General features: G+C 47.0%; 1 protein-coding gene across 2 annotated transcripts in view; it reads right to left on the bottom strand.

Annotated features, from left to right (window-relative positions):
* Positions 1–20,894, bottom strand: part of DDX31 (DEAD-box helicase 31) — a 45,289-nt gene extending 24,395 nt beyond the window's left edge. The window contains exons 1-16 of one of the 2 annotated variants that reach the window (XM_050320328.1): positions 20,805–20,894; positions 19,309–19,568; positions 19,065–19,140; positions 18,598–18,641; positions 18,113–18,183; positions 17,802–17,866; positions 16,937–16,981; positions 15,621–15,662; positions 14,053–14,117; positions 13,126–13,245; positions 12,744–12,850; positions 11,795–12,030; positions 11,295–11,471; positions 8,603–8,662; positions 2,691–2,741; positions 744–883 (exon numbers count right to left, since the gene is read on the bottom strand). In XM_050320328.1, coding sequence (XP_050176285.1) covers positions 744–883; positions 2,691–2,741; positions 8,603–8,662; positions 11,295–11,471; positions 11,795–12,030; positions 12,744–12,850; positions 13,126–13,245; positions 14,053–14,117; positions 15,621–15,662; positions 16,937–16,981; positions 17,802–17,866; positions 18,113–18,183; positions 18,598–18,641; positions 19,065–19,140; positions 19,309–19,568; positions 20,805–20,840 — 1,595 coding nt within the window. In that variant the 5' untranslated portion in view covers positions 20,841–20,894. Of the gene's footprint in view, positions 1–743; positions 884–2,690; positions 2,742–8,602; positions 8,663–11,294; positions 11,472–11,794; positions 12,031–12,743; positions 12,851–13,125; positions 13,246–14,052; positions 14,118–15,620; positions 15,663–16,936; positions 16,982–17,801; positions 17,867–18,112; positions 18,184–18,597; positions 18,642–19,064; positions 19,141–19,308; positions 19,933–20,804 lie in introns of those variants that run through there. The other variant, XM_050320327.1, reaches the window with a different exon arrangement.
* Positions 20,895–20,922: the final 28 nt, after the last annotated feature.

Below are 20,922 nucleotides of genomic sequence, written 5' to 3' on the forward strand. Positions count from 1 at the left end.
AGCAATGTGGGCAGCCAGTTGTGGGTTTTCCCCACAAAAGGACCATTGTGCAAGCAGGGATGGACTAAAAATCTCATCACGTGTTGGCCACCAGGTGCCTGACTGCACACTGGGCAGGTCCTTACCGAGCCTGGCTTGCTCTTCTTGCTGTCTACTCCCAAGTCTAAGCTAGAGCTGATGTAGGAGAAGCTTTCCCAAGGCTTGGAAGCACACCCCACTTTTGGTTGCAGAGTCCACCTTCCCCTTGTGCCTTCCAGGGCTGTCACAAGCCACTTAACCAACACATCTTGGTCCATTACCCGCCAGGTATGACCCACATCTCCCCAGCAGTTTCTCCACCAGATCTCTCCTGAAGAGCAAGCACAATCTCTGGTAACACCTCTGACAATATGGTGCCACGCAGGCAGATGGTCAGGGAGCGTCTGACAGGCTCGTCTGACTCGTGATCTCCACGATTTGAACCCCGGGCCAGAGAGAAAACAATGGGGTGAAAAAAGCCCCCTGATTATTGTCTCCTCTCTGCCCCTCGCCACACACACCCACTTCACGCACAACCTGTCAGGCTGACGATTTTCACACACTTCCCTCCTTCTCCTTTCGCTAGTCTGGGGCCAGTCCTGGACCGCGAGAATTAATAAACCCTTATTAAAACCTGCACGAGACGCGGTCCCGCTGCAAGTGCCACGGAAGGTTAATTAGCGAGGACGAGGCGAAGAAAACTTTCGCTCGCGTTTCTGACTCACTTAATCTTGTGAGAAGCCAGCAAGCTGACATATCCTGCCTCCGAAGGCGCCAGGACGAGCAGGCTGTTCCCGTGGCAGCCAATGCGCGCCGTCCTCCCGATCCGGTGGATGTATTCCGCAGGTGAAGCCGGAGCGTTGCACTTCGGAGCAGGGAAAAGGCGGGGAGGGGAAAAAGGAGGAATTAACGGGATGTGGGGTGTTAATTAGAAACGAGACAGCTCGCCTGGGAACAAAAAAGGGGGATCTCAGCAAACCCCACAATGTGGGGGTGCAGCTCCCTCGGAATTGGGCTGGTGGGGAGGCGCCCGTGGGGCTCGTCCCTGTAAGCAGCACTCACCCCCCTCAGCTTTTTGACATGTCAATGTGACACCTTGGCCAACTCGCAGGTAATAGGAGAGTTTCCCCCATCTCGGTGTCTCTCTTTGCCTTTTACATTTTATTTCTGTGCAGGCATGTCAGAAACCTGTTGGCTTCCCCTAAAATAATATATATATATATATATAAAATCCAATCTCGCAGTGATCTCAAATCAAACAACTCCCAGGGCTGCCTGCACAGAGCGGGGAGTTGCCTGCTCTGGATTTGGGAGAGAAGCCACAAAATAAAAGGCAACTGATTCAAATTTGGAGTTGGGCTAAATTGCTCTGTTTGGATTAAAGCAAATCGTAGCTGGTTACTGGACAGAATAAATCCAGGAGAGAGGAGGGAGTGCTTTCAGCAGTGTATGACACAGGTAGCAACTGTCTTCCCATGCAGAACTAGCAGGCAAAAAACTAAAGCAAAAAATGTTGCTTAAAGGACCCCCCCCCAAATATAGCAGTACCTCTCATTTACTTCCACTCAAAACTGCCCAGCCATCTGCAAGATCTGATAAAGGGTGACATATTTCCCTCCCTTTAACCTCCCCCCTATTCTTGCCCCCCTCCTCTCTTTCCTGGAAAAATGAACATGCACAGAGATACTGCTCAGAAATGAGCCCTCAGCAGTTTAACTGGAAAAAACCCAACAACCAAAGCCCACTCTAGTGTTTATACCTGTGCCCTCTGGCAAAGTTTCTACTGGCTAGAGGTGTGAGTAAGATGCTGTGAGCAATCTAATTGCTCCCTGCAGGTCCTTGCTCTTGGACACAGCTCTCAGGACAGCTGAGATTTCGCCTTCTGGACACACAGAAGTCTCCCAGGGCTTTAGGTAATTTGCACTGCGTTCTAACACTGGCAACTATATCTTTGGTTAAATTATATTAATATACAGATCTGGGAATTAAAGACTTCACCTCCTCAGCCTTCTCCAACTAGCTGGCTGCTCTAAAATCACTCTTTAAAAAAAAAAACAAAACAAAAAAACCACACAAAAATCAAATCAAATTTGTTACCTGAAGGGATGAGGTAGAAATTAAAAAGCTTTGTTGAGGCTCTGTGCCCTGTTCCTTCTACCCAGTTGTTGCTTGATACACGAGAATCTCTGGATCAGTTCTTCCTCAATTCAACTAACCTTTTTTTAATTATAAATCTTTTATAGAAATGAAACCTGCCTCATGCTCTCAGGCTCCTCTTTGAAACGACAGGTTGCTATTTTTAAGGTTCAATCCATCTTCTTTAGTTGTTTTTTTTGTTTTGTTTTTCTTTTTTTCCCAAAGACTACATTTCTGTCAACAGCAACACAGCAGTGTGGGGGTTTTGTTGGGCTTTTTTTGGTGGTTTTTTTTTCAGGGAAAATCTGAACTATGCAGTTCTGCTGGAAGCTGGATGCTTCCAGCTACCCAGCCTCAACCCAGCAAAGCCTTACTCCAAACACTCAGGTCACTGCACAGACACTATTGGGCTACTCGGTGTTTAACATGAGGATTGCACTTAAACTCCTCATGGAACTCCCTCCCTGGAAAGCTCTGGACTGAAAAGGGATTTCCTCTGAGCACTTAAAACACATGGACACTCCCAGCAAACCCACCTGTACGATCCAGGTAACTTGAGGCAGGTCTAGTCCCCGTGCTGCGACATCCTTTAAAATTAATAAGGAAATTACTTTAGTAAAGGTGCTCTGGGGGTATCAGCATGAGTGACAACTCTTCTGGGATGGCAGTTACGTCAGAAGGCTGTGCAAGAAGGAATTGTACATGCCTAGTTTGGGGAGAGATGGACTGAAGGTCACAAATAACACTGAGGGTTTAAAATGCAAGGACTGTTGTTAACAGACCAATACAATAAGCAATGACCCACTACTGTGGCCCAAAGCCTGGAGGATATAAACACACCTGTTTCAGGAGGGTGGTGCTGAATTACAGCAGTTTGCTGCAGTCCTTTTACATTTGATCTGAGAGAATCCACTGCCTGAATGGCCTCTGGATCCTCAGATTGTTTCGCTGATGAAAACAGACCTACCACCCAAACAATGAGAGGCAGAATTCAACCTCTGAAAGGCAACATCATCTCTGAGCACATCTTTCTCCACAGCAAGCCTAAGTACCAAAACCAGGCTGCTTATGATGAAAAGGGAAGAAAAAAAAAAGGCAAATGGTCAAGGATCCTTGGCCTTGAGTGGAGCGCCCAAAGATACACTGATCTCTACCCACAAATAATTAGTTGTTTCCTAGGTGATGGTCTGAATTTGAGGAGCAGATGACTTGCAGGTCACCTGGCCCTAAAAACAAAGGCCAACAAACAATCCAGCAGAATCTGTGGGAAGCTGGGGCACAGCTCGAGGAGAGGGGACTTCAGCTCTCCCTTCCATGTGCACCAGTCTGGCTTTGATTTGGAGAAACAAAATTCAGCCATGAAAAAAAGAGTCTGAAGCTGCTGTCAGGGGTGTTATTTGATGTGCCAGCTGGTGAGAAAACCCATCAACTTGGAGAAGGACTTGAACGAGACCCTTCAGTTATCCACAGCCAGTATAGCTCAAAAAACATACCCTTTCAGAGGGAAAAGTGAGTTTAAATACTGCCCAAAACGGAGAGTGCAAACACATTTCAATCTCCCTTCTTGAATTTCTGTTCATTAGTAATGTCCTCACATCCTCCTTGGATTTTACATTCACCAGGCGCAATAGCAGAGCAGGTGTGCAGGTTTAACTCTGTTAGGGAATGTTTTGGAACACATGTATCTTTTAGCTAGTTGCAAAATAGAATATATTAAGGACGTAAGCAGGAGCTTAATGTACTAAAAATGTGTCAGCCACCCACTGAAGTGTTTTCCTGCAACTCCCACACACGTTAAAAGGCTGGGAAGCTGATGTTTTGGCAGCAAAGGCCCTTCCCACAAGCACTAGCCAGGCTGCTTTGTGGCTCCAAGTGCAGTAGAAGAGGAGACACTTTCCACAGCGCCCACTCCGAAATAACACACACTTGTGCTCCAACACGCTCATTAAGAAGCGACTCGTTCCCAGAGTCGGAACGAACAGATGTACAAAAAGCCATTTAAAGGGGGGTTGGAGAAAATAAATCAAGAGAAGTCGGGGAGTGTGTACGGCAGTTACCGGGATAACAAGACTATAAACTCTGCAGCGCGATCAGACGGGAGCGCTGACGTCTGACTCGGAGCTGCCGGCTCTGTTCTTCCACGCTGACAGGCCTTTGGTCTTTTCCTTTGCTCTGCTCTTCCCTCACGCCCAGGAGGTGAGGAGAGGCTGTCTGATGAGAGGGTTCTGACCTTGGGACAGGGTCAGTTCCTTCCCCCAAAACAAACCACCAGCCGAGCCCTCCCTGTGGTCAGGAGAAGGCACCTCCAGTGCGGGAAGGAGACGCAGACAGCAGGGGCGGGAGCCATCCCTCTCATCCATCCAGACTCTCTCCCTCCTCCTCCAAGATGCATTTTCCCAACACCTCAGGTTGGAAAATCGCTGCCACAGACAGCACTGTTCTCATGTGCATTTGCCAAAGTTGAAAAGAGTAACCAAAAGCCTAACAAATAGCCAGGGACAACACTTAGCAGAAGGCTCTCTCCCATCATCAGCCTTGTATTCACTATTGCTTTCACAAGCCACCAAATCCCCTCAGTCCTTACTGACACACATCAACAGCTATTCTCCTGGGGTTTCACTTGGCTTTCTTTCAGAAGTCTTTTGGGATTTACTGGTAATTGGAGTGTTTTGCAAACTCTCAAAGATTCCTCAGTATCAGTCCACCTGTGTCTCCCTGCAGCTCCTTTTCCTCAAAGGCCCCAGCAGACAGTAGCAAGGTAGAACTGGGGTAAAAAGTTGGGAGTTGATTTGCTTTCCTCTGCTGGCAGGGCCTGTGAGCTTCCACTTCCCAGAATTTTAAAAATTACTTGTGGGTCAGCTCACCACGAGAGAGAATACAGCTCAAGCAACAATTACCCAGTTTCACTAGCACACATTTATTCCATGCACAGAAGCACTACCCTGCTGCCAGTACTCTTTCAAGAAGCCCAATAGATTTCCAACATACCTCTCTTCCACCCATCAGACATTCCCCTTTCCACGCATGACCTCACACCACCATTCCTTAATTACAGGGAAATCAAGGATATGACACCTTGGCAGGTCACTGCTGACTCCTTTCAGTGGGCAGTGGAAGGCAGAATTCAGTGACCATCTGATGGGAGCAAGGACAAATAACCTACACCAGTGCAATTTTAAAGAAAGCCCAGGTGCCAAGCAAACACTATAATCTAAAGCCCTGACCAGGTTCCTGCCCTGATCCCAATTCCAAGACACAGGATCGAGGAACAATCCACCTGGGGAACGCCAGAAAGGCTGGAATTTCTGCTTCTAATAATTGGTGTTACCAGCCTGTGCTTGTGGTGGTGGGGGACAGGGGGGTGGGTGCAAGGGAACAGAGAACTAAAAGGCCACCCCAAAAGCAAGGCCTGTCACTGCAGAGGATCAGAACCAACATGGCCACAAAAGTTTTGCAAAGGCCTTGGTTTCGCTCAGTCCCTCTCACACAATCTAATTAGGGCAAAGGAAATTGCTAAAGTTGCTTTTGAAAGACACTCAATGGTGAGGTCTTGAAGGCCCTGAGCTTGACAATTGGCTGCCTACATGAGGCCTAGAAGTACAGATGGAAGGCAGCTTGCTCAGGTGCCAGGCTGTCAGTTGGATTAAAATGACTCATTTATTTACCAAAGAAGCTCACAAAGTGCTTTAGCTAACAGGCAGAGAGGGCCTAACGGCTCTCCAAGCTGGGGAAGAAGCTCTCGCGCCTTCCCGGCCTGCCAAAAGTCATTACTGCCGAGTGTGGAAAGCCATCAGCAGGGTAGAGACCCCCGTCGGCAGGGTGACAGATTGGGCTGCGTAATCAGAGGAGGAAGGGGAGAGCACAGAAGCTGTCAGAGGCGAAAGCTCTTGGCTGGGGCCGCCAGAAAACTGGCAAGATGAGTTAGCGTGACTGAGTAAACAGCAAACAATCTCCAAATGATCTTTCCTCCCTCCCTGGAAGAGATGAACTTGTTTAAAAGGCACGTCCCAGAGGAAGCCGCGGAGAACTTCGGTTGAAGGAGAGAGAAATAAATCTGGATGAGACCCTCTGAGATGAGCGGCCCTTTCTTTATCTCCTCGCCTGCCAGCTTATATTGCCTGGCAAAAAAAAATATTTCATGGAATATATTAATATACATATGACATAGAGCAAATTAATAAAAGGAACAGCAGGTCCCATTGCTTACTAGAGCGGAAAGATGGGTGGAGAACATGGCATAAGGGACAAGGGAAGGACGGCAACGTTATTTGTGTGGCTCTTTAGCGAGCCAGGTTTCGAAATTTCGTGGGCACAGAGCGTGATTTTGCGGCGAGAAGAACAGGACCGTCTTTTTTTTGCAGAACATTTAGGGTTTTTTTGCTGATCCGAAGGAAAAAGTGTCAGAAAAAGCAATGCCCTCGGAGGCAGGAGGTGGTCACAGCGCCTGGCTGCCCTTTGGACATCTGCGTTGGGGAGGCACCTGTAATGTGGGACTGGTGCAAAGTGTATCTCTATATTAAGGTGTCCATATGGTCCCCATTACTGTGGTAACAGGCCACCTCCTGCTTTCAATGCATTTGTCCTCCCAACATCTCTGTAAGATAGAACTGTGCTGCTTTCCCCATTTTGCAGGTGGGGAGTTGAAGCGCCGAGAGATTTTGGGCTCAGACACGCAACTTACTGTGCTTAACGTGCTGCCCACGTGCCAGCTGAGCCACGGTCACCACAACCCTCAGGACCTGCATCCCTGCCCTGCAGGAAATGCACAGTGGCTTAGATTGAAATGGAGGAGGGTTTTGATAAATGTGTTACCTCACACCACCCTCTTCACGGCAATCCAGGTTAACTCACGTTACCTCCAAGCTGTGACAGGTCTGGGGTAAACTCAACTATCACTGCTACTTGCCTGGTCATCCCCCAATCCCATCTCCACCTGTACAGAGCCTGTGGCACGGCAGGAAATCAAACCACAACTCCAGTGTCTCAAGAGGGGAATCCCATCCACTGGGATTTCTTTATCCAACTTCTTCTTCCTACCTTGTCAACAGCTGTACTTTTCCTGACAGATTTTTCCTGTCACAGGCTGCCATTTCCCCTTCAAATGGTCTCACCCAGGAACTGATAGCCCACAGATTCTGTCTTCTCTTTGTCTAAAATTGAGCATTCACCATCTTTCCAAACTCATTAAATTGGAGTTTCAACAAGATACGCACCTGAAATTTCTCAGTTATAGGCAGCACGTGCATGAAGCATAACAAAGTTTAGCTATTATTTTTTAGAATTTACCAAACACTTTTTATCTTCAAATCACTTAACCTGAATGATCTAAGCTTTGCCATTCTTCTCAGCTGAGATACTGAAATATTACTTCTGCATACAAGGAAATCAAGTTATAACTACAATTATGCATAGCAAGGATCCATTTTGACCTTGATCAAACCACTGAAAGGTCCTGCACGCAAGCAGGACCAACACTGGAATGTAACAAGTACCACTTTAGAGGTGATATAATATAATACATAATTTGGCAATGCTAAATCAAACACTCCCACACACGTGGCAGTCCTGGGATGAACTGCAGGCATAAAAACTAGAGAAGAATCCAGCCCTCACTCTTTGAAAGAAATTGCAACTGGTTTCCTTTAAGAACACTGTGCTGCAAGAACAGGAGTCATTTCAGAGCTGGAGAGGGTTTCTCAGCTCTAATTACTCCCGATCGCTGTAATTTACAGGTTTGCGGTGGGCAGAAATCGCCAAGATTCACACGTTTGCAGATCAACAGCTGCCACTATTAGAGAGCAAATCGTGCAGCCTTCTGCACCACTGCAGCAGGCTGTGGCACCCACAGGTCAGCAACGAGAGGGGAAGGTGCCACCACAACGCAAGGGTGCCGGCAAACTTCAGCAGAGGACAAGAATTTCTCCCTCAGCGCCCCTGGAAGAAGCTTGAAGGGCACAGGGCGTGGAGAGCAGCACTGTATGTGCATCTCCAGTGACCCCCTTCTCTGGTTGGGCTCCCCTTCCACCCCTGCAGGTGTTTGGTTTTAACCCTGGGGTAGTTATTAAGATGGGAAATACCACATCACATCCCATTTTTCTGGCAGTTATGGGGTACACCACAAATCAGGATTGCGTTCTGCTGGCTGCACGTAGAGGGCAAGGCTCCAACCTCAAATGAACGGATTTTTCCAGACATAGAGCCATGCAAAATACTTAGTGGCCTCTGTGTAAGACATCTGTGCGTGGTACCTCGCAGCAAAAGATCATAGAACAGTTTGCAAAGAGGGCCCCAGTCCTTACTTAACATGTGAGATGCAAAGAAAGGAGATGACTTTCCTCAAGGTCAGACAGAGCTGGAATCAGAGCTCAGTGCCAAATCCTCTGGTCTACCATTAGGGATCAGACAGGCCCATTAGTGTGGAGCTGCAAAGGGACTCCAAGTTACTTACAGTGCAAAGCAAGACCCCGGTCTTGGATTTCAGGAACTCCTGGAAGACCTCTGTTCTTTCCTAGAAGATTGAAAAATAAAAATTAAAAGACTGCTTATGCAGATTGCAATCAAAGACAAAGCAAATTAGCTAAGGTAACAATTTAACAACTGTGTGTTGTTCTCTAGATCATGTACAGCTTCAAAAGCAAAGGAATTGGCCTCATGAGTTCCAGTAAGACTCTTCCTGAGAATGGAAAAAAAAATAAATCTGTGGCACACAGGTGTGATCCCAGGCAAGGAAGAACAGTGTCTGGGGAAGCCTGGATGCATTTGGTCAAATCAAAGCAGCCAACACCTCCACAGTTTGCACAGAAGCACAGCCTGTGTATGCCAAAAAGCAGGAACAGTTTTACACGGAGAGGGGATCCACAAAGGATTAGGCAGCACCAGCAGAAGCACTGGCACACTCGGTGGGCAACACAGGCTTTTGTGAGTGCAAGAAAAAGCTGGACACGTTCACTGCTGTCTGCCCAGTCACACGATGGGCAGGATAAGCCCATTTTGTTGACACAGTGATATAATCACATCACAAGAGATCAGGCTCATCATGTGCCCAATGGGCCGTGCAGACAGCCCTGGACTGACTCTGGGATTATGAAGCACCGGCGATGCTCAGCTGCACAGTTGCTCACGTGAACTGCTGTGGGACAAGACTTCGAGTAACAGGGCAGGAGAGGTGAGAGCTTGGCCAGAAACCCCTGTCCAAGGGGGTAAGGAGGCAGGACTCCTGGGCTCTGCAGGCAGCTCCCAGGGCACCCTTCCCTCATACTGGCAAAGGCCACCAACGGGGCCGCAGACACTGGGACAGAGGCTGCTCCTTCCCACGAGTGTCAGAGCCAGGTTCTCCCCAGCCTGAACTCTGCAGTCCCCACTTTTAACACAAGCTCAGGCCCCCAGGCAGGGTCATCCACATCTCTAGATCCCAAATTATCCCACCAGCAGTCTTTGAACCACTGAGCCCCAGAACTGCAGGAACCCAGTACAGCTCCTCAGTTGACTTCAAAAGCCTCCTGCTTTGCCAGTCCCCAAACTATCCCAAGCACACTCTTGTCAGCTTAACTAACAACTTTGGGGGCTGTTTTTAACTTGATAAAAGGCACAAAAAGGGACTCCCCAACTCATGTTACATCCCAATGGTATCTGCTATCTGTCAAGACAATCTCTGAGCACTAATAACCAAAGGCCTCAGCAACACTCGGTCTTCATTTCCAGTACCACTTCTGCACCTACACTCCCCCTCTGTAATTGTGGGGAACAACTGCCCACACACAATCCCTTGATCTGGTTCCATTTGCTCTTTTGCTTTTCAGAGCTTAGGTCTTCTCTGGCCTCAGAGACACCAAACCCCTTTCCTTTCTGCGCCCTCCTTCCAAAACATCCCTGCTCCATGTTTCAAACCCTCCTTCCCAGAGCTCTGGCTGGGAGGTGAGTGAATGTCCCGTTATGTCGATGATATAGAAGAAATCTCAGGTACTTCACTCCCAGCTAGAGGTACAAAGAAGGGAAACTTGGGCCCTTGCTTACACACTGAACCCTCTGCTGACAAAAATTAAAGAAGAGAGCACGCTGTATCTTGTTGACAATGACAGCAGCCGTGCTCAGCAGTACCATATGGGATCCACAATTTAGCTCCATTAATGCTCTTAATTTGAAGACATCAAGCACTAATTACACACTGGGTACTAAAAAGGCAAAACCCTTCCCCTGGTGCCAGCTACTTAGTGGTGTTCTGTTGGCTTAACAGCTGGTCAGGGTAGAGTTGGGCCAGACCAGGCCTGCTCACTTGCTCAGGCAGGCAGGTTGAGGAAAGGCCAGACTGCAGGGACAGCAAAGCACATGTTTCTGGTCTCCACAGGATGGGAATGAGTGAGAAAAACAATGGCTCTTCACCTCTTGCTTCATCAGAAGAGCTCTATTCATTTACCATCTCTGCTGTGCAGCTCAGAGTAGAGTGGCAACTCTCTCCATCACAGACCAAGGGCAGGATCAGGGGCTGAACTTCCAAGGGAGGTCTCTCAGCTACTCAGGGAAACTCTGCAGTGACAGCTCATTTGACACTCTTCTCCTGGCCTCTCAGCCCTCTGTAACAAGCTCCAACCTCTTCACTCAGGTCTATCTGACTAAAACCTAAACCTATTTTGAGGTAATCACTGTTGCGCTGCTCTTTTCCCTGGATAGAATAATAGCAATCTGTCAAGACACTGTTCTTCAAAACCAAAGCCAAACTGCTCCATCCTCATCTAATGGGGGCAACCTGTTAGGTGGTAACGTTTCAGGGCTTGGGCAAGGTTTTCCTTTGGCATTAGAAGTCTGTCTGGACTGCAGGAGAGAGAACCACAGGTCAGAGTGGACACTGTGACCACAGGATATAAATGGTTTAAGTGCACCCAGTGGGAATAGAGAAAGGCTGCCTCAGCCTGCTGAAATAACACCTCTTGCCTCTTCAGCTGTGCCTTCCAGATACAGCTACCAAGGCACTTCCCAGAAATGGGACAATATCCTTATTCTCATTAGCAGATGGAAGAGTGAGGCCCCTAGAGGTGAAATGACTCTCTGTCCTCTCTTCTGCCCTCCTCCCCGAAATAGCCACACAATAAATCACAGGGAATAAGGAATAAAGCTGCGGATCCTGACGTTTTGGGAATGCTTACTTCCTGTTCCATGTCGCCGTGCAGGCGGAGAAACTGTAAGGACACGGAGGAGGGAGATGAACGTCCTGGTTGTTCCAACTCTGGCCCTCCTGCAAGGACCTTTACAAGGAGATCATAGTAGAATTCCACTTGTTCACAGCTGGAGAAAAAGATGATCATCTTGTGGTGTTTTTCAAACTGCACGAAAGACAAGAGAATTGCACGTGACCACTTCCACAGGACTCTCCCCGACTGCTGAAAGATCCCAGAGGTTTACACTTCTGGAGATACAATTACATGGAAAAAGGATTACAAGAGTTTGACACCAAATAGTGAGAGCACAAAAGAAGTGTGAGTACACATCTCACTGCCAGCACGAAAGATGCAACAGCACCTCAGCTCTCCTGTGGTTCAAGATAAAGCCCTGGGTTTAATCCATGCTATCCTTGACAGAGGAACAGATAAAGGAGCTGGAAAGGGCAAAGGGCTACTTAGTAATATAAATGCAAACAGAATCTCACCTTGCATTTCCCAAGGATAAAAGCTGCTAACGTGACAAGCCTCAGTTTGCTGGGGACCATCACGAAATACTGCTTGAGCTTCTCTGGAACAGCAAAGTTGTCCTGCTCCATGCAGTTTGATGAACTACTGGCTTCTCTATCCTTTTGTGATGCTGGTTTGAGCACCTTCTGGACTTCATCTGCTATGGAAATGCTGACGGGATCGTTCAAACTGATATCGGCCAGTCGGGTAACTCCTGAACCACAGGAAGCGAGAAACACGTGAGGCCCAGCCTGGGGTGGGAGGATGTGTTCACAGAAACCAAACAATTAACACAATTCCAGTGAAAAGGAGTGAAGGGAAAGGACCTAGTGAGCCATGCCTGTGCCACTGACAGAACACCTCCCCAAGCCTCAGACTTAGCAGGGCTTGCCAGGCTTAGCTGCAGTGGACTCCACCAAAACCTTCACAAGGCACTGCTTCGGCCAACTGTGCTATTTCAGAGTACATAAATGTCTTTACAGACAGACAGCATTTGGCAGCCCTGGTTTTAAATGTGTGTGTGGGAAAGAAAAGAACAAATCCTCGCTCTCTCAAGAGGGCAGGAGTCAGGAGGTCTGGTTCAATTCCTGCCTCGGCAACTGCCTGCTTGGCTGATACAGAGCAAATCACACAGCAGCTCTCTTGTCATCAGCTTTCTGCCTTAATTCTGCATTTGCAGAGCAAAGTAACCAATCAGTGCTTCCCAGGTGACTTTGCTCTCCAATTTGGGAGACGTAAGGACCCTGTAAATACATAGACACTGATAGCAATTCCAGTACTGAGGGACAAGTGTCATCAGCCAAAGAAATGAACAGGCATTGCTCCACTTCTGCAAAAAGCTTCAAACTGGGCTGTAATAATCAGACTCAACCAACTATTTTGCAGCTGCCTGTGTGTTTTTCAGCTAAAAGAGTGTGTATAACCCACCTTCTGTGAGGGTGGCTGACAGCAGGACATTCTGCCGTGTCTCCCTGTGGGCATTTAAAGTGTTGAGTATCACAGCCACGTCCTTCTCAAAGCCCAGGTCCAGGATCCTACAAAAACAGCAGAGGGGAAAAAAGGTGCTGCAGGAAGGAATGAGGAGAAAGTCTTAAATACTACATGACATCTTTGCAATGAATAATTGTACAACAATCTGTCCAAAGCGGGTATTTCTTCCTAATCCCAGACATCTGGTGCTTGGCTGAGGCCACTGGGCATGAATGGCTTAAGATCAGGCTTTCTCTTGTATTTTTCTTTTAATATTTAGTGAATTAGGATGCAGAGGGCATCATAATAATTTTCCATATCTAAAGACTTGCAAGTTTACCTGTCTGCTTCATCAATAATGAGCCACTGAGTGCGATGGAAATGAATACATTCTGTGGACTTGATGTGATCAACCAGGCGACCAGGGGTGGAAATGAGGATATTTATCCCTTTGCGTAATCTGTTTAGATTTAAAAACCAAAGAAAAAAGAAAATCCATGTAAGAAAAGGAAAGAAAAAAAACCCCAAAACGTATAGGTTACCAGTAACTCCGGAATAGGAAGCCAGAGTGAGGAAGGGGAACTCTCAGAGGGAAAAAGGGTGACAGTAAAATCAGGGACAGTGCTTTCTCACTGATTAAAACTGACATTTCTTGCACAGCTAAAATTTATCCTTGATCATCACTGATACTCAGAGGCATACTCAGTGAGAAGGACAGGGTAGAAAGAAATATTAATATTAGAAAAAAAATTTAATACATCTAAGCTAGGTTTTCCTTTCTAATTGAGTACTTGTTTCACTCGTAAAGAGTAAACTTCTTTTTGTGTATGCTTATACAGAGAGAAATGAAAATGCCATTTTGGATTATCAGCTTACAATTCAATTTTTAAAAAGGGAAAAGGAAGGGATTTTTAACACCAGGAAATCTCTTTTCCAGCAAGCAATTTCCCCCATAACAAATACTGTAGGCAGCACTGGGTGGTAAGCAAATAGAGGAGTTTGTCAGGAGAGGAAAAAAAAAATACTGACAGAAGAGATCATCTTCTCAGAAGGCTCATCAACATTTTAGGAGCAGATCCAACTGGGGGAAGTGAATATTTCCTGCTGACCCAGTCACTGTGTCTGTGTAAGATCGAGGGGGATCACAGCTTGATCCAAGCCCACCATCCTCTCTCCCAGTAAGAAAAACACTCAGAAGATGAGTAACAGATAAAGACACTGTAGGGCAGAAGGACCCAAAATAGAGCTAAAGAAGTTGGCTTCCTACCTGGCTTTTTCTGATTTTCTCTTTTCTCCCCCCATTAGCACTCCAGGCACAATCCAGTTAAATGGCTGCAGGAAGGAAAACAAGACCAGTACTGATTCTTCTCAATAAAGAGACAAAGCCTAATCAAAACATGATGTTTCTTGGCAAACAGAGAAAGGGCTGGGGGCTGATAGCAGCATGTATCTGATGTGATCTAACACACAGCCTCCATGCACTCTCACCCACAGCTCCCCACCAATGGCACCTTTAGTTCTAGCCAGTAACTCACTTCCCACATCATCCAGGAACATGGAAATTAAATGGGTTTTGCACCGCTTCCAATCACGTTATAGATATTTCTTTCCCTTCTCCCCACGTAGCCTCAATGTTCAAAGACAAGCTACAAGGCTATTTCCTCATCTTGCCTTTCAGCAACATCTTGCTGTGGCCAGGGAAAATGTCAGGAAAGCACAGGACTTATAAAGTTTATAGACCCATCCCCAGAGCTACGTGCACACAGTGCCTGTGTCTGTGAACACCAAATGTCAGTCTCACTGATACTGCAGGAGTTTTTGCCACTTTATTGAGATCCAATCCTTCACTGAATCTACTACTGCCCAATTATTTAGAGGGGAGATAATCAAAGCACTGCCACTGCCTCACTCGGGAGGAAAACCAGGGCAGCAGCAAAGCTGGGGCTGCACAAGGGTGTGAGTGGGAAACAGGCTTCAGTTTGCACAGGTCACTGCTGGCCAGAACCACTCCAACAAAACAGTGCCTACAGAACAAGTTTCTTTTAAAAGGTTTAAAGGAAGATATCCAAGCTGGTTGGCATTAGCAGCTGGCCCAGACTGACCAGACTTCACCCTCTGAAGGACATCAGAAGTCCACTCTAATAACTCCTAATTACTGTGGAAGAAGACTGAAGTACTTTAAACCCAAGAATGACACAACAAAATCTTACTTGGTAATTCCAGCATTAAAAAAAAAAGACTTGGGAAGTCTCAACATTTCAAGAAAAAAAAAAAAAAGAAGAGGGAGTAGGAATAGGGGTGAGATAAACAATTTAGGTACCTTCTGCCCCATGGTAAGATACTCTGCCTCAGATACTCTGCCTCAATTAAAAGGAAAGCACTATCACTTAATGATTTTAGAAGCCTTCTCATTTCTCCAGTCATTCAGTTGGCAAAGCAGTTCCCCAAGTTCTGCTCCCCATCTGAAACCCATCTGGCCAGTATTAGTTTCAGTAAAATGGTCCTTGTCACTGTGAGAGTCTCCATTCATAACTCAGACTGAAACAATGGGAAGGGATTTCTAAAAACAAATCACTCTGAAAATCAACTACTCCTGTTTATCAACACATGTGCAACCAAGGTGCCATAATTAATCACTTAATTGCTCATGTAATAGTTTCAAACATGCCACAGGGAAATCATGCACTTAAACACATTTATCTTTAAGGACTATGCATCTTGCCAGGTGCTGGATTTCCTAAAAAAACTTGCTGAATTCTCAGGAACTGAAGTTGTTTAGCCCCTTACAGCATGAATCTCAAGGAATAGGAAGAACACAGAACATGGAATTCTTACCTTGAGTAGTTTCTGCACTGTATCAAAACTCTGGAGTGCAAGCTATGGAAACCAACAGAAGAAAATGAGCTCTGACAAAGTGTCTCTGGACCCCAAAACTGGACTACAAGTCCCTATGGCTCTAAAATCTGTAAGCTAATTTAGTTATGTCTATCATCAGAATTCTAAATACACCCTTAATTCTTCTTTCAGAAGCTGCTTCTTAATTTTTGTTCTCTTGAATAATCCCTCTCTTCTTATATTTGGACCTGTTCAAAACCCTCTCCACGGTTCAGCTCTCAGGACAGGAGAGAATTCTGCTGGATTCTGTGGATGCCCCTGGCAGAAAACAAGCTGAAGGCACAGAAGAAATTGCTCCACTGGAGGAGTAAAAGGGAAAATGGCACAAATTCTGGAAGAAAACCACTATGAAAGGGAGATGTAGCTCAGAGTTTAGTTATCTTCTGGCAGTCAGGGCAGCCCACAGTGTCCCCTCCCCTGACCCACTGAGTGATGTCTCTGGAACTTTCTACCCCTGCATGTCTTTTCTCAAGGAAAGCCACTGCTTCCAATTCGAAGTAATACCAATTGTAATTACAAATCATCTTCCTAAGTGTTCTCCATGGCAGCCCTTTAAACAAGCTTACACACAGTCTCCTCCAAGCTTAGTATTCACACAGCATCCTTGAGAGGCAGTAAGTTGCTGCTGTAAAAATTTAAATAGCTTTAGAGCCTTCTCCTTTCATGGAACTGAGCAGAGATATTGCACTGCAGGTTGCATAAAATATTGTGCCCCAAATGAGACACCTGCAGTATGTTCTCCACGTGGAAGTTATTATCATTTGTCATATAAAAAATTAAGAAAAGGTTGACACCCTCCCCTGACATTGCCTTTTGCAGTTGCAAATAATATAAATGAAATAGAAGAGAGTTCAGTGGAGAAACCAACTCTTGGAGGCCTCAATTTCAGCGCTCACTCCTGGATTTGAAAAAACAGCTTTAAAAACGAATTGCTGGTATAAACCTGCACATTTGCAAAGCTGATTCCACTGGCTGTACCCACCTCCCCCTGTGTGAGTTAGGCACGAGGCATGCACTGAGCTGGAGAGGTTCTGCAGCCTTCACAACTTACAAGAATAACTCAGAAATCCCTCCTCCCTCACTCTGGTGTGGCACTGAACAACAAGACAACGCTCCTCCAGGGAGGGCAAGATGTGAGCACGAGGACAGAGAACATTTCCTAAGGTGGGGTGCATTTAGAGTTCACCTTCCCTGGGGGACCCACATTAAAAATCAGCATTCAGACACTGAGATTCAGAAGGAAAAAGGCCACCTACCTCTCTTGTTGGGACGAGTACAAGTGCGTAAGGGCCATCACTGCGCTGCAAACACACAAGGTCAGGTCCACTAAGAATGTAGCACCAATAAACAGAGCACTTTCACACCTCACAGCTCTCAGACAGCACAGAGAGTTCTGAAGGGCTTCAGTACGAGTTTGTACACAACATTTTAGGGTATTGCCACCTCACAGATTTTTTAAAAAATCAAGTTTTTCCCGTATCAGTCCTGTGTTGGCTTCTCCTTCCTGCTGGGAACCCGCTCACAGTCCAACCCAACCCTTTATTCCACACACATCTTGTTTCACTTCTGTATTTCTGAGCTGCACAAACACTCTCCTGTTCGATGAACAGCAACAATCTACAGGTAACACCTGCAGAAAGTAACTACCTAGGATGGGCTGGAAACACTTCCACCTGTAAGTCAGGATGACCTCTTTCCATAAAAAGATGGGAGATCTGCAGCAGCATTTCCTGGTCAACCAGATGATCCAAACTGGGAGCAATTATCAGATCTCACTCCATGTCAAAGTCTAGTGAAAGACAAGGCAGTAACCTTTGTTTTCAGCTCTCCCAGCTTCCAGAGCACTGTCTCTTCTGCACTCTGCCTTCTCCAACCCTGGAAATTCAGCCCATTTTCAGTTTACCCTCCTCCCAGGAGCAATGGGGAATGGGTGACACTGATCTTGGATCAGCTGTATCTCAACAGAACAGGAGGATCCCACACATCCTGTGCACAAATAAAGGGGAGGACACACTGCTTGACCTTTGCATCAAGAAGAGACAGTAATGACTACAAGAGCTGGATTTTATTTTTATTAATCTTAGTATCAAAAGCAAATGTATTTAATTCTGTTGCACCTACCTGTATTTTGGACTCCATTCCTTGCAAAGACTGCACCAGTGGAATCCCATAGGCAAGAGTTTTACCTTTTTGAAAGGGAGACAATCAGAAAAACTTTCCATTAAAAAAAAAAAAAAAGGTAATTACAGCACTTCAGCCAATTAAAGCACCATTTGTCCCACCATTCTTGAACTGCAGACAGAGCCTGACCCCCACCAGCCTTCCCAGCCTGGCACTGTATGAGCTGTACTGGGAATGTGAGGTTTCAGTTCTGTGTTTTTGGGACCCAGTTAAAATGTTTTAAGGAAGGAGAGTGACAATTCAATACCGACCTGAGCCAGTCTGAGATCTCACCAGAGCATCTCTGCCTTGCAGGAGCACAGGGATTGTTTGCTTCTGAACACTGTGTGACAAACCAAACAGGTGAGGAAAAACAAATGAGACAGAGGATAGAATCCAGCAGCTTTCACATGCAGTTTATGTCCCCCAAATTCCACACATTCATCTCTGCTGTGTGGCTACATCAGCTGAGCTGATTTCCAAGCAGGGCCATTGGAGAGGCATCAGATGTGATCAATTCAAATCAGGTTTTTATGATTCAAGGACCAAAGCAGAAGGCAGGACTCCCAGGTTCCACCTTCAGCTGTGACCTCCTGTGTAACTAAGAAGTTATTTCCCATCCCAAACTCTGAAAGCAACAAACCCCAAAGCAAATGGCACTGTGGTCTTCACAAACCAATTCCATATAATGAAATAACCCCAGATGATTGGCTTTAGGGGGTAGTGAAGCACAAAGATTTTATATAAATTTGCTTACCTGGTCATGCTACTTATGTTCAGGACAGTGTTTATGGTGGAGATCTAGAGAGACAATAAAGAGCAGTAAAGGTTTCATTGTCAAACTGTTCCTTTTATCATTTTTTTTGTAGCACAAGACAGAGCAAAAACCAGAAGACTGATGTTTATTCTCTACATAGCTGGTCCAGGACAACCAAATATTAAGTTCTCATGTCCTCAAAGTACTTCCTAGTTAATCAGAATTACACCATTGCTGGTTTTCTGGGGTTTTTTGGTATTACAGCTGCAAGCAGTGAAGGGGCTGGGACTGTGTTTGGGTCAGGACAGGGACCAGCACCTTGAGCTGAGAGACTGCAACAGAATCAGCTGAAGAACTGGCAGCCCTGTCCGGGTCACCATCAATAAAGGTGCCCCTCTCAGCTTTCTAACCTGCTCCCCACCCAAAAAACCCCATGTTTTGAGCTGTGCAGCCTCCCTGCCACTCACCAGATGAGGATGGAGGTCCAACTGGCCGAAAGAATCCGTAGTGAAAACATTTTCTTGCACCTGCTGCACTGCTTTTCTGAGCCAGGGGAAACAAAGCAAAGAAAGCACAAACTGGGGTTAAAAATTATACATCAGCATTCTACACAAACAGCAAAGAAATTACAATACAAAGCAAGGGCAAGAATTCAAGACACCGACTATCAAGGCACTGAAAGGGTTTTTCCCTCCTATTTGTCTCGAATACCTGTGAATTTCTGGGATATCTGGGTTGTTCTTGAACAGGCTGGATGTCTTGATGAAAGGTCTGCCCTTCTGGCTTTCATTTTGCTTGTCAGGCAGCTGCTGCTTGTTCTTGCCAACAGGCCTTTGTGGTGGGTTCCCCCTGTCCCTCGTGTCAGCCCCTGGAGCACCTTTCCTGAAGGTGTTGAGGGAGGGTTTGCGTTGGCGTTTCAAGGGTGGGGTCCCCTGTGGGGACTGGAGCTTCCTCTTCAGAGCACCAGGCGGCTTCAACAGGAACAAATCAGAGTCATTGTGGGTGACAGTGAACAGGACATCACGGCCAGCAAAAAAAACAACCTGTTTCTCAAGCTCTGCAGATCTCCAGCCCACGTTAAAGCCATCCCTGCAGGATTCCCTCTTTCTGTGGGCCTGGACTTCCCTCCAACTTTTGCTGCTGCCAACTCTCAGCATTTCTGAGCTCTTGATTTTTCCTTCTGCAGCTGATCTTCAATCCCCTCAGAAAAACTCTCCTCATATCTCTCCAGGAAGAGTGAACTAGCAAATTAAACCTCATTTGGCCCCCAGAGCTCTTCAACGTCCCCCAGCCCTTTTCCAATGAACGTGTTTTTCCCCATCACAACTGCAAAGCTCCTGAAATGTGAAACACCAGTGGAATCTCACCCCATTTCCCCCCTCTCTCTCCCCCACTCTTTGTCTTCCCACAAACCACTCTGTCCTCAGGCTCTCTTATTTTTTTCACCTGTTTCTTCACATTATGGGCAAACAACCAAAACCCAACCTCCCTCCACCAACAACCACCATCAGAAAAAGTGGGGGTGCCCTGTCTTTAGAAACCTGATACAACCAGGATAAATCCTGTCACTCCCTTCACTCACACACCCCTCAGCACAGTATTTCAAGAGCAATTCAAAAATTCGGAATAAAAACCAAAACAGGCCAGAACCACTGTAACAACAACTTTAAAACCGAAAAAGTCTATTTAATCCACTCTTATTCTCCTTTCCTCAGAGCAAAGCACCCATTCCTGCGTCTCACAGCACTTCTCTTTATAGACACAAAACTTCACTGTATAAAAGTTTTCTACAAAGTGTAAAACTTCCTCTCTCTGGTAGCATTTTAAAGCATGGGGGGATGAGGCCGGGGGAGCATCACCCGCGGGCCGGTGACCGGAGCGGGGCTCGGGGGAGCTCGGACCCGCCTGACCCAGGGAGCCCCTGCGAGCCCCCGGAGCGGGATCAGACTCGGGGGGTGCGGGGGGGACCCACAAAGCCCCATTTAACAACTTGCCGGACGCTGAGCCCCCGAGCCGGTCGGGGCGTCCCGTGCTCCGCAGTGTCCCGCACATCCCCATGTCCCGCACATCCCCTGTCCCGCACATCCCCGTGTCCCGCAGTGTCCCCCCGTGTCCCGCACATGCCTATGTCCCGCAGTGTCCCCCCGTATCCCGCACATCCCCGTATCCCGCCGTGTCCCGCCCTGTCCCACCGTTCCCGCTCTCACCGCGCCGCTCCCGCGCGGCCCCGCTGCCGCAGCCATGTCCCTCCCTCTCCTCCGCAGGCCCCCGGGGCCGCCCCTCGCCCGGCCCGCTCCGTGAGGGCAGAGCGGCGGCCAGCCCGGC

The sequence above is a fragment of the Myiozetetes cayanensis genome, unplaced genomic scaffold (genome assembly GCF_022539395.1).
Source record: "Myiozetetes cayanensis isolate MyiCay16 unplaced genomic scaffold, myiCay2020 scf23, whole genome shotgun sequence".
NCBI lineage: Eukaryota > Metazoa > Chordata > Aves > Passeriformes > Tyrannidae > Myiozetetes > Myiozetetes cayanensis.